This window comes from Dipodomys merriami, unplaced genomic scaffold (genome assembly GCF_024711535.1).
Source record: "Dipodomys merriami isolate MVZ:Mamm:240054 unplaced genomic scaffold, mDipMer1.0.p SCAF_27, whole genome shotgun sequence".
In the NCBI taxonomy this organism is placed as follows: Eukaryota; Metazoa; Chordata; class Mammalia; order Rodentia; family Heteromyidae; genus Dipodomys; species Dipodomys merriami.
The window spans coordinates 11,228,016-11,242,133 of NW_027204159.1; the positions used below are offsets into that span (position 1 = coordinate 11,228,016).

The 14,118-nt window shown below is 37.0% G+C and overlaps 1 protein-coding gene across 1 annotated transcript; it reads right to left on the reverse strand.

Annotated features, from left to right (window-relative positions):
• Positions 1 to 285: 285 nt before the first annotated feature.
• On the reverse strand, positions 286 to 13,024 carry Yipf5 (Yip1 domain family member 5). The gene is made up of 6 exons (XM_070036299.1): positions 12,887 to 13,024; positions 12,021 to 12,140; positions 6,559 to 6,731; positions 5,209 to 5,354; positions 3,094 to 3,275; positions 286 to 1,213 (listed from the first exon to the last, which is right to left on the reverse strand). The coding sequence occupies exons 2-6, from the start codon at positions 12,128 to 12,130 to the stop codon at positions 1,051 to 1,053; spliced, it is 774 nt and encodes a 257-aa protein (XP_069892400.1). The 5' UTR covers positions 12,131 to 12,140; positions 12,887 to 13,024; the 3' UTR covers positions 286 to 1,050.
• Between the last annotated feature and the right edge of the window lie 1,094 nt (positions 13,025 to 14,118).

Sequence of the window (14,118 nt, forward strand, 5' to 3'; positions counted from 1 at the left end):
AAAAAGCCAGTGATCAACATATAGCATATAATTTTTTTACAGGTTCACTTGCAAGAGAATATAAAAACCAAATAAACTTAAGATAAGGAGAATATAAAATCCAATAAATTTAAGACAAGGAAAAATATAATTCAAAGTCATTATTTCTCATTTTTCTTTCTTTTCTGTTTTTATGATTTCTATTTTAGAACTGTAGGTTAAATTGGAAGTCAAAATCAAATCCTAGTTGTAAAAAATGAGACACACAGAAGAGTGGTTTAATAAAAGTAAAGTCAACACAGTAAATGTAATTGGGAAAGTTTTAATTAATAAGCATCAAATAAATTTTACAGAAACTGCAATACCGAATTGTAAAATTTCAAATTTTCCTCAAAATATTAGCAATTTCCTTTCTTCTGGGAAACATGGAGACCCAATTAAGTATTAATGTGGCCAGTTGATGTTAACATTGAATCTAAGCAGCTATCCACATTTCATGTCTACAATAATGTAGACTGTGAATTTCTCATGTCTCTGATTTTTACCAAAAATTTCTTGAGATAATTTATAGGAATGCCAAGTTTCTGAAGTGCAAACTCACAAAACCCTGCATACAGATTTCTGTTGTTATGTACTAACTTGAGACCATAGTAATTTTTCTTTTCTAAGTCCTTGGAAAAGACTTGTGCAGTAAGACTTATTTCTTGTTTACTATAACTGCGCTGTTTTTAAGAAAGACTATCAGCTTTGTGGTTGGTTTCCTAGTTGATAAAAATCTATCAAAAATGTAATTTTTACGGAAAAAAGTTGTTTTTCAAAGGCTGCAGGATCAGGAAAGAAATAGCACTTCTTTTCTGTACAAACACAAACAATTAAAGCTAGCCACACTGCAGGGAAATCCATACAGTATTTGGATGTTCTATAAAAATGAACAAAAGACACATGTTCACTTCCAGTCTCCCACAGTCTACTGGAAATCTTGAGAGTTGCGCTGCAGCTGTTTGCTGGTCCAATTTAAGAGTTCAAAGTCCTTTTTGGCCCTCTGATGTCTGCATCCCAGATAAATTCAGTTCAAAAGACAGAAATCAGGGCAAACACTCCATATAACAAAGCACAAGGATATGCTACTAGAAGCTGCTGTCCTTCCATGGCTAGTGCAGAAATAAAAATCTTGGAAGCAGAAAAACTACACCATCCAATAATCCCAGCAGTGAGAATGATTCCTATCATTCCTCTGGAAACAATAAAAAAGGGGATTGGGGAGGAAAGGGAAAGGGAAAAAAAGCAGATAACATTACACATAAGGCAAGAACACTACAAAAAAACCCCACCATCCTATTACAAAAGTATGATTTTTAGCATTTTACAAAATTTAGCAGCTTTTCAAATGTTAAAATGCATTCCTCAGAGAATTCAAGCATGTTGAACTATTCTTGTGATTAAAAAGTTCATTTATAACTACATTTTGCTCTTTTAAAACCCTAGGTTTTCCAACTTTGGTGTTACTGTTATTTGGGTTGCATGTATCTTTGCTGGAGGGCATTGTTAGGATGTGCAGTATCACCTGTGGCCTCTATCCAGATGATATTAGCATACCTTTCCTCATGGCTGTCATACCAAAATTAATTGTCACAACTTTTGGCTAAGCAACACTTGTTTTAGTATAAACTTTAACTTCTGTAAAATTCAAATATCAACATAGCAATTATTAAAAAAAAGACAATAGGTTTTTCAACAAAAGCCCAAAGAAGGAATAGTGTAAAATCATGAACTTGCCAAATTTCTTGTAACCTCTTCTCTTGTACCTCCACTTTAAAACTTTTCAAGTGTAACTTTCTCAGTATAATAAAGCCTAATCACTAGTAATGTCCAGTACTAGCCACAAGGAGGTGCTTGAACTCTTGCCAAAGAATACACAATGACCACAAGAAGAGCTACGTTAGCAATAATTTACACTTTTGATTTTGATATAACCTAAAACATCACAAAGATGCCTTCAAGTACAGATGAGAGCCTAAGTACTTTTTTTGGAGGGGTCCGGTCATGGGGCCTGAATTCTGGGCCTGGGCGCTGTCCCTTAGCTCTTCAGCTCAAGGCTAGCATTCTACCACTTGAGCCACAGCGCCACTTCCGGCTTTTTTCTTTTTGCTTATGTGGTGCTGAGGAATAAAACCCAGGGCCTCATGCATGCAAGGCAAGCGCTCTACCACTGAGGCATCTTCCCAGCCCAGCCTAAGTACTTTTAAAAAGAGGACAATAACAGCCAATTGTCACAAAAGATAAGGGTTTCATTGTCAAGTTATAAAAATGGCGAATAGGGAATATACATTATATATACAATTTCAATAAAGCATATAAGGAGGGTAAGCACAATTTTCACACTGACTTTAATGTTTTTCCATTTCTTTTTCTTTTTTGGTTGGTCAGTCATAGGGCTTGCACTCTGGGCCTGGGCGCTGTCCCTGTGCTCTTCAGCTCAAGGCTAGTGCTCTACCACTTGAGCCACAGGGCCACTTCTGGTTTTCTAGTGGTTTATTGGAGATAAGAGTCTCAAAAATTTCCCTGCCTGGGCTGTCTTTGAACTGTGATTTTCAGATCTCAGCCTCCTGAGTAGCTAGGATTACAGGTGTGAGCCATCGGCGCCTGGCACTTTTTTCCATTTCTGACTTAATGAACACAGCTGTTTCACTCATTATTACTATCACTGGTAAGTAAACTCAAAACTGTAGAATTTTTGATCGTAGGTAAAATAGAGATACTATAAAATCTTAAAAAAATTTTTTTTGTTGGTTGTGGGACCTGAACTCTGGGCTTGGGCGCTGTCTCTCAGCTCAAGGCTAGTACTCTACAACTTGAGCCACAGCACCAGGCTTATTTCTGCTGATGTGGTACTGAGGAATCGAATCCAGGGTCTCATGCATGCAAGGCAAGCACTCTACCACTGAGCCACCTTCCCAGGCCAAGATCTTAAAATTTATTCCTACTTTATCTGTTCATCACTCAAAAGCATACAGAATAGAGTCACCTGTACAACATGTTTGTTGAACTGAAGGTGAGATAAATGCTATTAACATAGAACTGGTTATCAATTCCAAGATAAAGATCAGTACTTACTGTAAAGAAAATATTACTGCAAAGCTGGAAAGTAGGATCATGGGAAGAAGACAATATCCAAGGACACTTGCCACACAACCAAATGAAACACCTGTCATACTCATCAAGTTTAACAAACAAAACATTCCTAGACAGCCAATTGCACTGATCCCATATACATAGCCAAACTGGATTTTGCCAGCCTAGGAATAAAGAAAAGATAACAGGTTAAGTGGAAGAAGTAAGTTATTTAGGGCCTTATTTCATCTAAAATGGCACAAATAGAAAAAATTCAATTTGTAAGTACCAAAAATCTACACAACTATATACTGTTTGTTCAGAAATTAAAAGAGTAGACTAGTTTTTAATATTACTTAAGTTTAAAGTATCATCTCCCAATTATTTTCCCATTTTCCTGGTAGGATATGAGGCTGGCTAGAATTGAACAAATAAAGAGACAAAATCATTGTACAATTGTCTAAAATAGAACATCTAAAAAGAACTTTGGCAGATTCTAAGCAAATAAACTACAAAGACAAGATGGAAAGCCATTTAAAATGCTTGGAAAATTGCAATTACTAGAAAGTACCCAATTCCAACTAACATGTGCCAAGGCAACTTATCTCCATTGGCAGATGAAACTATAATCTTTCTAGTACTAAAAAAAATTTTATCATCCCATCGTATGGGTGTTAGAAGACCTAGGGAAAAGCAAGCCAGGGCTCTGTGGGGAAAGGAGAACAAAAAAAACAACAAAAAGAGGAATATAATAAAGATATTTTCTCAGTTAAATTGTCTCTTGAAGATACTGCTAAATACTTTTAGGATGGTAAAGATTAACTACTAGGAACTACCTTACTAGTCAATCTATATGCACTACACCACATTCAAGTCATACTATCATTAAACAGAAAGACCTTTTTATCAAAAAAACTAGATTCTTGACATAAAACTCAATCTTTAGAATCTACAGATTATAGTAGATAGAAAAGTCTGAACTTTTATGGCCCAGCATTTATTTCTAAATAATTGATTTGGTACATGGAAGTCTGGATCAGTTGAGTTTGATGATTTCATCCATGCAGCAATAATAAAGCTTCATTTGCACAGTGCTTCTGACTTTGCAAATAACCTATCTTGTTTTATTTTCAAAACAATTCTGTTAGGAGGGAAGCATAGGACTATTATCTGTTAGCGGGATCTGAAGAATTAAATAATAGAAGAATTAATTAATAATTAAATAAAACACTGAGTTCAAGCTCAGGTCTTCTGACTACTATTATACTATTTATCTCATAAAGCAGATATATAAAAATAAATAACAGTATTTGTCTTCACAATATTTCTTTTTGTTTTCAATATCCTTTAGCATTCTTGTGGACATGGTGGGGCACAGACAAAAATTTGCTGTTTTTAATGTTTTAATTCATTAAATGTTAAATGTATAGAAAAGTAATCTTCAGAACACTGAACAAGATCTACTACAAAAGTACAACTGCATTTTATTTTTTTAAGGAACAAGAAGGAAAAAATATTGTCAATATCTGAAAAGAAAGAATTGAATGGAGGAATGAACCTATGCATTATTTACTTTGTTTTTCCTTGTTTTAGAACACTTCCTAGGTAAGAAATTATTTGAAAAATACATTGCACAGAATCAGAGGGAAACGGGAAAATAAAATACAACAGAGGGGACCGTCAGGTGCACTGGACACTGATGAAAATGAACAAGTAACTCAAGGGCAGCGATAGGAGGGAGTGAATGAGAAAGAGGGAACAGCTAACACTAAGCAAAAGAAAAGAAATGTATGTATCACCCAGCATGAAAGAAATATTGAATTGTCAGAGCTTATAGAATTCAGACTTTATAGATGAAGATAATGACAGTTTGCCTTGTGAAGGTTAAACTGTGTTTGTGACTTTAAGAATCACTATCCTACAATACTGTGAAATTTGTGTGATCACTTAATTTCAATAAAAAATTATTTTTAAAAATATACTATCAATGGAGAAGTAGTGAAGAGGCCTAAATTTAAGTAGGTCAATACCATTTAAAAGAATAGGTACTAGTAGTTTCAAAATGGCTTTTTGTGGTATATTCAAGTCTCATATCAGCAGAGGAAGCAAGTGTCTTACCAGTAACAACGTGGCTCCAAAGGCAAGGCAGAAAACCATGGGTCCTGCCAAGTCAGTCTCATTCATGATGCTGCCATCTGCTACTTTTAATGGATGCAGCACAGTTAGTGTTTTTTGCCAGATATGGTCAAAATTGATTCCCAGCTCTAAAAAACAGAAGTCAAGTAGGATTTGGAAATAATTAATTTAACAGAATCAGTATTGGAGAGGGAAACAAAATGAAATACTAAGTACCTAAATAGGATCCAGTATCATTCAATGATACACCTTCAATGCCAGTCTCCACTGTTTGTGGTACTTCTCATACAATTAACTTCTGGTTTGGTATTAGAAACGGTACAGAAGTGATAAAACCCTAACTACACCTCTCAGCTATGTCTGTTCAGAAAAAAATTATCTATCTATCTATCTATCTATCTATCTATCTATCTATCTATCTATCTATCTATCTATCTATCTATCTCTCTCTCTTTCTCTCTCTCTCTCTTTCTCTCTCAACAGTTTTAATAGTAAGGAACTCTTTACCTAGAAATTCAGAATATCCTGCAGGCCCTGTGAACAATATATAAAACTGCATTCCTGTAAATATTTAAGGGAACATTTATGGCTTTGATTTTATATTACAAGGGTAATTCAGCTATGAAAATTTCAGAACTTCTGCTTTACATATTTGCAATATAATTTGAAAACCACTGTATCGTAAAGTAATCCCAGAAATTGCTAGTTTATTTTCATAGGAACAATGAAATACCTTAGAATTCCTTTCACTTCCACAGACCAAATTTAATTAATAATCTAAAAGTCATATGCTAATATGTTCCCATATTAATACACTGTACTATCACTTTAGAAATCTAGAGCCCTCTGACCAAGTGTCATTCATATATACATTGTTCAAAATGAATTACTTAATACAAAGCTTTTTCAAGTCTGTAAGATCATTCTTTTAAAAGAAATGGTAATAGCTCCAGATTAAGATTCGTTTTTGATGACCAACTGGACACTACAGAGCACATGTTGAACATCTCTACGGAAAACCCTGAAATCTGAAAGGGTCTGAAATATAAAAATTTTCAACATTAATACCAAAAAGTGTGAAGGGACATCCAGTTTCCAGGTCCCACTGCTCACTCTACAGAGTAGCCTTACTTTCTCATTTCTAAATAAACTCTTTACAACGGTTTAAAAATAAAAAGTTCTAGATTGTGCAGTATTTCAGATTAGAGGTATTGAGCCAATAAAGGCTGTGAAAATTCAACGTTTAAAAAACACTTCAAAATCTAAAATACTTCTGATCGAAAACATTTCAGAGAGGAGATATGCAAACTGTACAACCTGTATAATTTTTACCTTCTAATAATGGTGGCTCATCCTCAAAGTTGTTTCCATAGAATGGCTGGCTTGTGGTTGGAGTATATGTCTGAGTTGGTTGATAAATCTGCCCAGTGTATGGCTGTTGTGGCTGCATCATGTCTGGAGGAACAAATCGGCCTTGTTGCGAGTAGTCATAGCCAGCATATTGTCTATATATCAAAGGAAATAAAAGTGGTCAGAAATATTCCAACCTCAACCATAAAATTCCTTAAATCCTAAATGCTGATTTGATAGAGAATTCCTAGTCATGCAACGTCTAGACTAGCCACTTTGCTACCATTTGAATGGTTGCAATGATTAATATTAAATTAATCATTTTTACAACAAAGTCATCATGTTTTGTAGAAAATCTTAATGACAACAGTATTAACTTTTGCAACATTTAGGCAGTTCAAAAGTTACTAGACTTTAAATATTAGGAGATAAGCAAATAAAAACTTAAACACCTGGTCTATTTTCCTTGCTTAATGATGGTACATAATATTAGATTATGAAATAACTTGATGTTTCAGATGACAGATGAAAGCTTAATAGTTTTTGTACTACATGCTATATAAGTGGATATCCACTGAATCACCATTCTTCTTCACTCTTCATAGTACAATAATTTTTGACAAAATGATTAAATCTCTTCAATCAATATTAGCTGAGTATCATTGGTTCACACACATAATCCTAAGGAGGCAGAGACCTGGAAAATTACAGTTTGAAGCCAGCCTAGGAAGAAAAGTCAGTGGGACTCCTATCTCCAATGGTATTGGCATGCACATGTGGGATGCATGTCAAATTATTATTAGTATATATTATGTTTTAAAGAGTATTTAAAATTTTCAAAGTGGTCATATACATATAATCTTATTTGTATTACCATAAATTCTGCTTGCATAGTGAATAGCAGACAACTTTCTAGTAGGCATATTATGAAACTGCATCTTTAAATATGTTTCAACACCTTCTGGAACAATATCATTTATATACTAATGGGGCTAACTATATAGTAAGAAATTAAAGTAATTATTTAGAGGATACTTCTTTTTTAAAAAAAATGAAGAATCCTAGAAATTCTAGTCTAATTTTTTAAAATGTTTGGTTCCCTTTTTAGAACTACAAAATGTAATGTCATCTATTAATAAAAAATTAATCGAACTAAAAAAAATCAAACCAATAGTAAATATGCAGCTACACATAGTCCTTTTGCAGATTTCAATGTGATTCTGAAGAACTATTATTAATAAAGTCAGGTGAAGTGGTTCACACCTATATTCCCAACTACTTGGGAGGAAGAGTTAGGAAGACTGAAGTTTGAGGCTAGCTGGAGTTAAATAAGTTAGTGAAAACTTTTCTCAAAAATAAGCTGGGCATAAAGGTATACATGTAACACTAGCTACAGGAGAGACGGGAGGACCACAGTTCAAGGGAACCTGAGTAAAAATGTGAGAAGCTACATCAAAAATAACAAAACCAAAAAGATCTGGAAACCTGGTTCCAGTGGAAAGTACCAAATACTGGTACTTACAAAAAAAATACACTAGACCAACTCATGCTTATGTAAACACTATCCATTTTTTGGCATATAATATGGTCCTCACTGCTAATTATTATAACAAAATATAACAATAGCTATAAGTACATATACTGTGATCTGTGCATGTAATAGATTACTATTAAAAAGTCATTTTATGAATACTGATGAAGAATGATAAAAATGGAGCAATGTTCAAAGTTGCAAACAATATATACAACTAGAGTGACTGCTTTTTATAGAAAGTAAACACAAACATACACATATACTTGTATATACTTGTATAGTTCTGGAAGTATCCATCGTATATCACAAATATTCTTTTTGCTATATATGTAAACCTGAAGTACTAAATTTTTGGAATATATATATATATATATATATATATATATATATATATATAAAACGAAACAGCATCAATATCCTGTTGAATATCCTGTTACATTTAAAATGCATTGATCTATCTTTCTCCCTGAATGGATCCTTACTCACGTAAACTTCTTTAAGGTCACTGACACTTAAAAATATTACCTTTAGTTATGCTATGTTTTAAAGTTTTACTCATGCCTCTTTCAAATATTGACATATTGAACTCTACAAGACTAAAAATCTTGTTTGTTAATATTACCCCTAATTTTATCAGAAAAGAAAAAGTTCAATTAGTAGGAAGCTGACAATCTCATAGTGACAAATCCTCATATTTACCTGAAGACTTGAACTTGGCCAGGAAAGACACACACTGCCAATTACTCTTTTGGAAACAACAAATCGTTTATTCATTTCTGAGAAACTATCTGACAAATACTCAAGTCTAACTAATCAGTTTATCTGCCAGTTGTTATTTCAAATAAAAAAATTCAAGTTTGGATTGGTACTCCAATTGCATGTGTTTTGGAACATCATAACTTCAATATGGAACAGAAGTGCTATGTCTGTTTCCCATATTGTCGCATAAAGAAATTAGTACAATGTAGGGTCAGGATTTAATGCTGACAATTATTGCTCTTTGTATCAAGATAATCTTTAAAGAAAACTAACTCACGGTAACCTCTGTGTGCAACATTAAAAAATAAGACTAGTAAACAATTTGATATCAGTTGTTGATTCATTCTCAAGTACCAGTGGTTTTACCAAATGTTGCAATATTAATGCAAATGTTAACCCTCCTAAAACAGTATAAGAAGTATTAGTAGTGTTAGAAAAATAACTTTTGACCTTTGAGGCTTCCTGAAAACCTTCAAGCATCCTATAAGGTCTGTAGTCTATACTGAGAACTGCCAATATAATCCCATAAATTTCATATATGGAAGACAAATGCTTGCAGATCATTTCAAAGGTGGCATTATTATGCCAACTCCAAGATAGAATTTTACTATTGCTTTCTCGGTTAAGACCTCTTCAGGAAAAGTTCTGACTTGCTCCTGTTCATTTTAAACTAAGTCATGTTATGGTTGACATGTTCTTTACAAAACCAACACTTCACAGAAGGAAAAGTAGCATATGCTAAATTACTCTTATAAGCACTCTGTATCAACAACAAAGAAAAGCCTCTTAACACAATGGCATAGGATGGCCCACTTATGTTCATGAAAATCCTCAGATATTCTGTAAGAATATAATGAGGTTAATCAAAGACAATACCATAATCATACTCCATAAGAACATCATGAGGTAATCAAAGACAAAACCATAATCTCTCTCAATATCTTTAAAAAAACAAAATAAGTGGGCTGGGAAGGTGGCTCAGTGGTAGAGTTCTTGCCTTGCATGCATGATGCCTTAGGTTCGATTCCTCAGCACCACATAAGCAAAAAGAAAAAAAAAGCCAGTAGCTGCGCTGTGGCTCAAGTGGTAGAGTGCTAGCTTTGAGCTGAAGAGCTGAGGGACAGTGCCCAGGCTCAGAGTTCAGGCCCCAGGACCGGACCCCCCCCAAAACAAAAAAAAACCAAGTGAATGGATAAAAGTTTGATATTAGTATATCTTTTCAAATTATATCTAGAAAGCAATGTGGGATTCATACACTATGATACCTGTGGAATTCCCATAAAAGGAAACCACAGAATGTTAAAAGTGACTTTAGGGCAAATGTAGAAATGTAAGACTAATATAAACTAGAAGACAATCTGAGTATTAGGCTACTTGAATCTAGATTTTCAAACAGGGAGCTAAGCTTTTTGTTGCTTAGTGAACTGAGATGGTCATTTAAAATACCTTAAGGTTGTAGATCTATTTGCAATATATAAAGGGGGGTGTGGGAGGAAGCAGAAAGGTACAATTTTTTATAATGCCCAGAAATTCACACTACTGCTCATACATATCACCTTTTGTTTTCCAAAGCATCAGCAACAAGTCCATACTGCTAACTGGAAGTAATGGTCACTAAGTAACTAGAATAAAACTTCTTTACTAGTATTGAAGCAATGTTTACTCTTACATGATTTGTTTAGAATGGAATTGTGAGGATAATTAGCAAAAGAATGTATCTATACAACTACTATGTAGAGACACAAATTAGATGATTACAGATGAAATAAAGAGGGCAAGCCACACATTTAAATGATACAAATAAAGTCAGGACAGAAACAGAGACAAACTCAGGAGATTTCGTTGAATCTAAGGATAAAGATCATTTTGTAAAAAACTGACAGGTTCTCCAAAGGCCTACTACTTATATACACAAGGATTTTGTAGATGTATTCTAGCTAATGTTGCAATCATTTTCCCTAACACAGGCACAACAATCATCAAAATATATTTAAGCATTAAACATATTTAGGCAAATAAATTAATGGAAATCTCCATGATTTTTCTAATTCTTCCCAATGAATTGATCAAAGAGATAAATCCTCTTTGGTAGTTAAATGAAAATTTAAGAGAAAGAAAAAAAGTAATGCATAGGAGATATTCATACATGCTCAGTCCATTTGTTCAACAAGTTAAATTTGATACATATTTCATTCAAACCAAGCATATTCAAATAAGCTAGGATTATAAAAATGATAACCTATGCAAACAATTCTGTAATGGGGCTAAACTATCTTCTTGCATTTAAAAAAATGTGTGGCACATTCATTCAGCTAAATTAATTAGAAGCATTCTTTCTGTATTCTTCTTGACTGACTAGGTATACAATCTCCTTTGCACTCTTTCTGGGATAGTCCTCATGAAGTCTGAAATTGAGAATCCATAGAGAAACAGATGACAAATAAATTGTATGAAGTTACACACACCCTTAAGAGAGTGGTTAAAGACTATAGAGATGTATTTCCGGAAAATGGGTCCATAGTGTTCATAAGATGTCTTAGATTGCTTTCAGTTAATTTTTTGCCACAAATACCAGATACTATAAAAAGATAACTTTACTTTTAATAGTTTAGAGCTTCTTCAATCAACAACTAGTAACTTCTGTAAGACTAGTCATAATTTTGCTATACGAAGAGGTTAAAAATGCTTTATTAAAGTCACAACCTTAAATTATCAAACAGTGTCACGAAGCACTCTCCATTTTAGTTGACAAAGTAAGAATTGTACCTATCTAACTAACAAACAAGTTTTCAAGCTGAGAGACAGTGCCCAGGCCCAGAGGTCAGGCCCCACGACCGGCCAAAAAACAAAACAAATCTTCAAAAACATTTTAATTCTTACTGGTTTGTGTTTATTTAGGTACTTGAAGCTCCCAAATGATTTGGAAATACTATTAGTGCTGGATGAGCTACTTTTCCTCCCCCAGCACACCTGGAGATTTTGCAGACGACACCCAATTTTACACAGAGCGATCCCAAAGCAGATTAAGAAAAATAAAGTTCCTAAAAAGGGTTAATGTTTACACACTCAATTTGGGGCAGAAGCAGACATCCTAAAATACGTGTTTCTCAAAGATATAAATTAAACAAAACTGCCACAGTTGTACAGTTACTTGCTATAAGGTCCTCCACTTCCTCCATAATCATAGGACTGCTGAGACTGGTCATCGATGCTGTAACTGGTCTGGAAGAAATCCGGGCTCACGTTATCAAAGCCCGACATGGCAAACGACCTGTAATGAAAGGGAAATGGCAAACACCTGTTTACACCCAAGGTCCTCCTCCATTCGTTCCTGGCCCCCTGCTTAAAGCAAATACATCTGCAAGGCAAGGGACGTTTCTTGTGTAATTGTAGGGGGCCTGCGCTGGAAGGGAAAGGGTCTGGTCTTCAAGCTGAGCCGCAGAGGGCACCGAGATCTCATGGAGCCCAGGAACCTCCTCAGGACGAGTCTTGGGGGGAGGAGAAGGAGGAGGAGGAGGAGCTCTGCAGGGAACTGATGCTACCACACCAGGATGGCTGGCTGCTCCCCTGGAGACCGAGCTTTGCAGAGGACAGGGCCCGCAGGCCCCTGGCGAAGGAGGGGGGTCCCGGCCTGGGCAGGAGAGCGCGGAACACCCCCCCCCCCCCGAGCGCGCAGACCCCTGCGGGTCGCGGCCAGGCCCAAGGGCGCCGACCCGGGGAAGAACCGCGCGGAGCCCTGGAGTTGGCGGCCGGCCCGGAGAGCGCAGACCCCCGCGGGTCCCTGTCAGGACCAAGGGCGCGGGCCCTGGGGAACGAGGCCGACTCCGGACCGGACACAGCGGATCCCGGGGAGAGCGCAGACCCCACGGGTCGCGGCCTGGAGGCGGGGCCGCGTCGGGACAGGGACCCGAGGGAGCGAGGCAGGGGTGGGTCGGGGCCGAGCACCGCGGCGCCCCAGCGGAGCCGCACCGCTGCGGACAGGCTCCAAACACTGTGACGCGGGCTCGGGACACTTACCCGACGCGGAGGCGGCGGAGGCGGCGGCGGCGGCGGGGTTTCCAGAGACCCCGAGTAACCTCCAAACTCAATTCCAGACCCAGTACAAGCCCGGTTGCTACGTGTCACCGGTCCAAAGAACTGCTTCCGGGGCACGCCTGCCCGCCCAGGCGCTGTTGACATAGTCGGCTTTCTCCTCCTGGGTTGGACACTGGGTGTGAAAGTGGGCGGGATCCTGATTCCGGGCATGCGTTTTATGGATTGGCTCTGAAAATGACCAATAGGAAGCGGGATAGTGCTTCCGGCAGCCTGGTCCGCAGTGAAGACAGAAAGGCGCAGGCGCAGGGGCAGGAGCCAGAGCCCCTCCCAGCCGAGCTATCCCGGGAAAGGCGGGAAAGTGGGGGAGCTAGGGTGGAAAGTGAAGGCTGGAAAGCTGGGCAGCTGAGAAACCGAAGCCATGGACTTCTTCCTCGATCTGCAAACCTGATGGCTGCAGCCTCCTGGGTCGGACCGCGGTCTGGGAGTTTATACATGTTATTGAATCATTTCGAGCTCACGAGGTGGTGACCCCTCTGACGTTTCATTCATTCTGTGCTAGTTGCTAGGTAGACCAAAGTGAACCCACGGTAGGTGTTATCCGACCTGGGTGAGAGGGGGGAATCCCGTAGATTCCTGGAAGATGATTCATGCCCCTACTTAAAATTCTTGGAAAGGTGTGATCTTCTCTTGAAGGAATCAGGGAAGCTGCTGTGAGGGTGATGGTGAAATGGGAAGGACGAATGCAGAGCTGGGCTCTTCAGGGACCAGAAAGTGGCCTGTGCAAAATCTGGCTTGAGCAACAAAGCCCCGTATGAAAGAAGGTGTAGATCAAGGCTTCTGCACCTCTGCATTGCTGATATTTTGGTCCAGAAGATTTTTTTTCCGGGAGGAGCGACCCCTTGAGCTTTCTGCTTTTAGTGAATGTTTTGAAACTTTCCATCCAGCAATTTGATTTTCTGGAGGTACTCTCTAGCCTGTTTGTTTTTTATGCCTGTGCCCTCAATATAATTACAATATATGCAATGTGCTGCATATAACATATAAAATATACTAAGTTAATATATACAATATATAATATGCTATGTATAATATACATATGCTATGTATAAGTATATATATTATATATAACTATAATATACTATGTATACTCTATATAGTATATATATAAGTATATAGAGTATATTATTATAATAGTATACCAGTTTGGTTGATAG

Coding starts and splice junctions, on each gene's coding strand:
- Yipf5 (XM_070036299.1), bottom strand. CDS start 12,130: ATGTCGGGCTTTGATAACGTGAGCCCGGATTTCTTCCAGACCAGTTAC. Junction 6,732..12,020: donor AGTGGAGGACCTTATAGCAA/GTAACTGTACAA, acceptor TTTGATATATAG/ACAATATGCTGGCTATGACT. Junction 5,355..6,558: donor TGAGCCACCATTATTAGAAG/GTAAAAATTATA, acceptor TCTGTTTTTTAG/AGCTGGGAATCAATTTTGAC.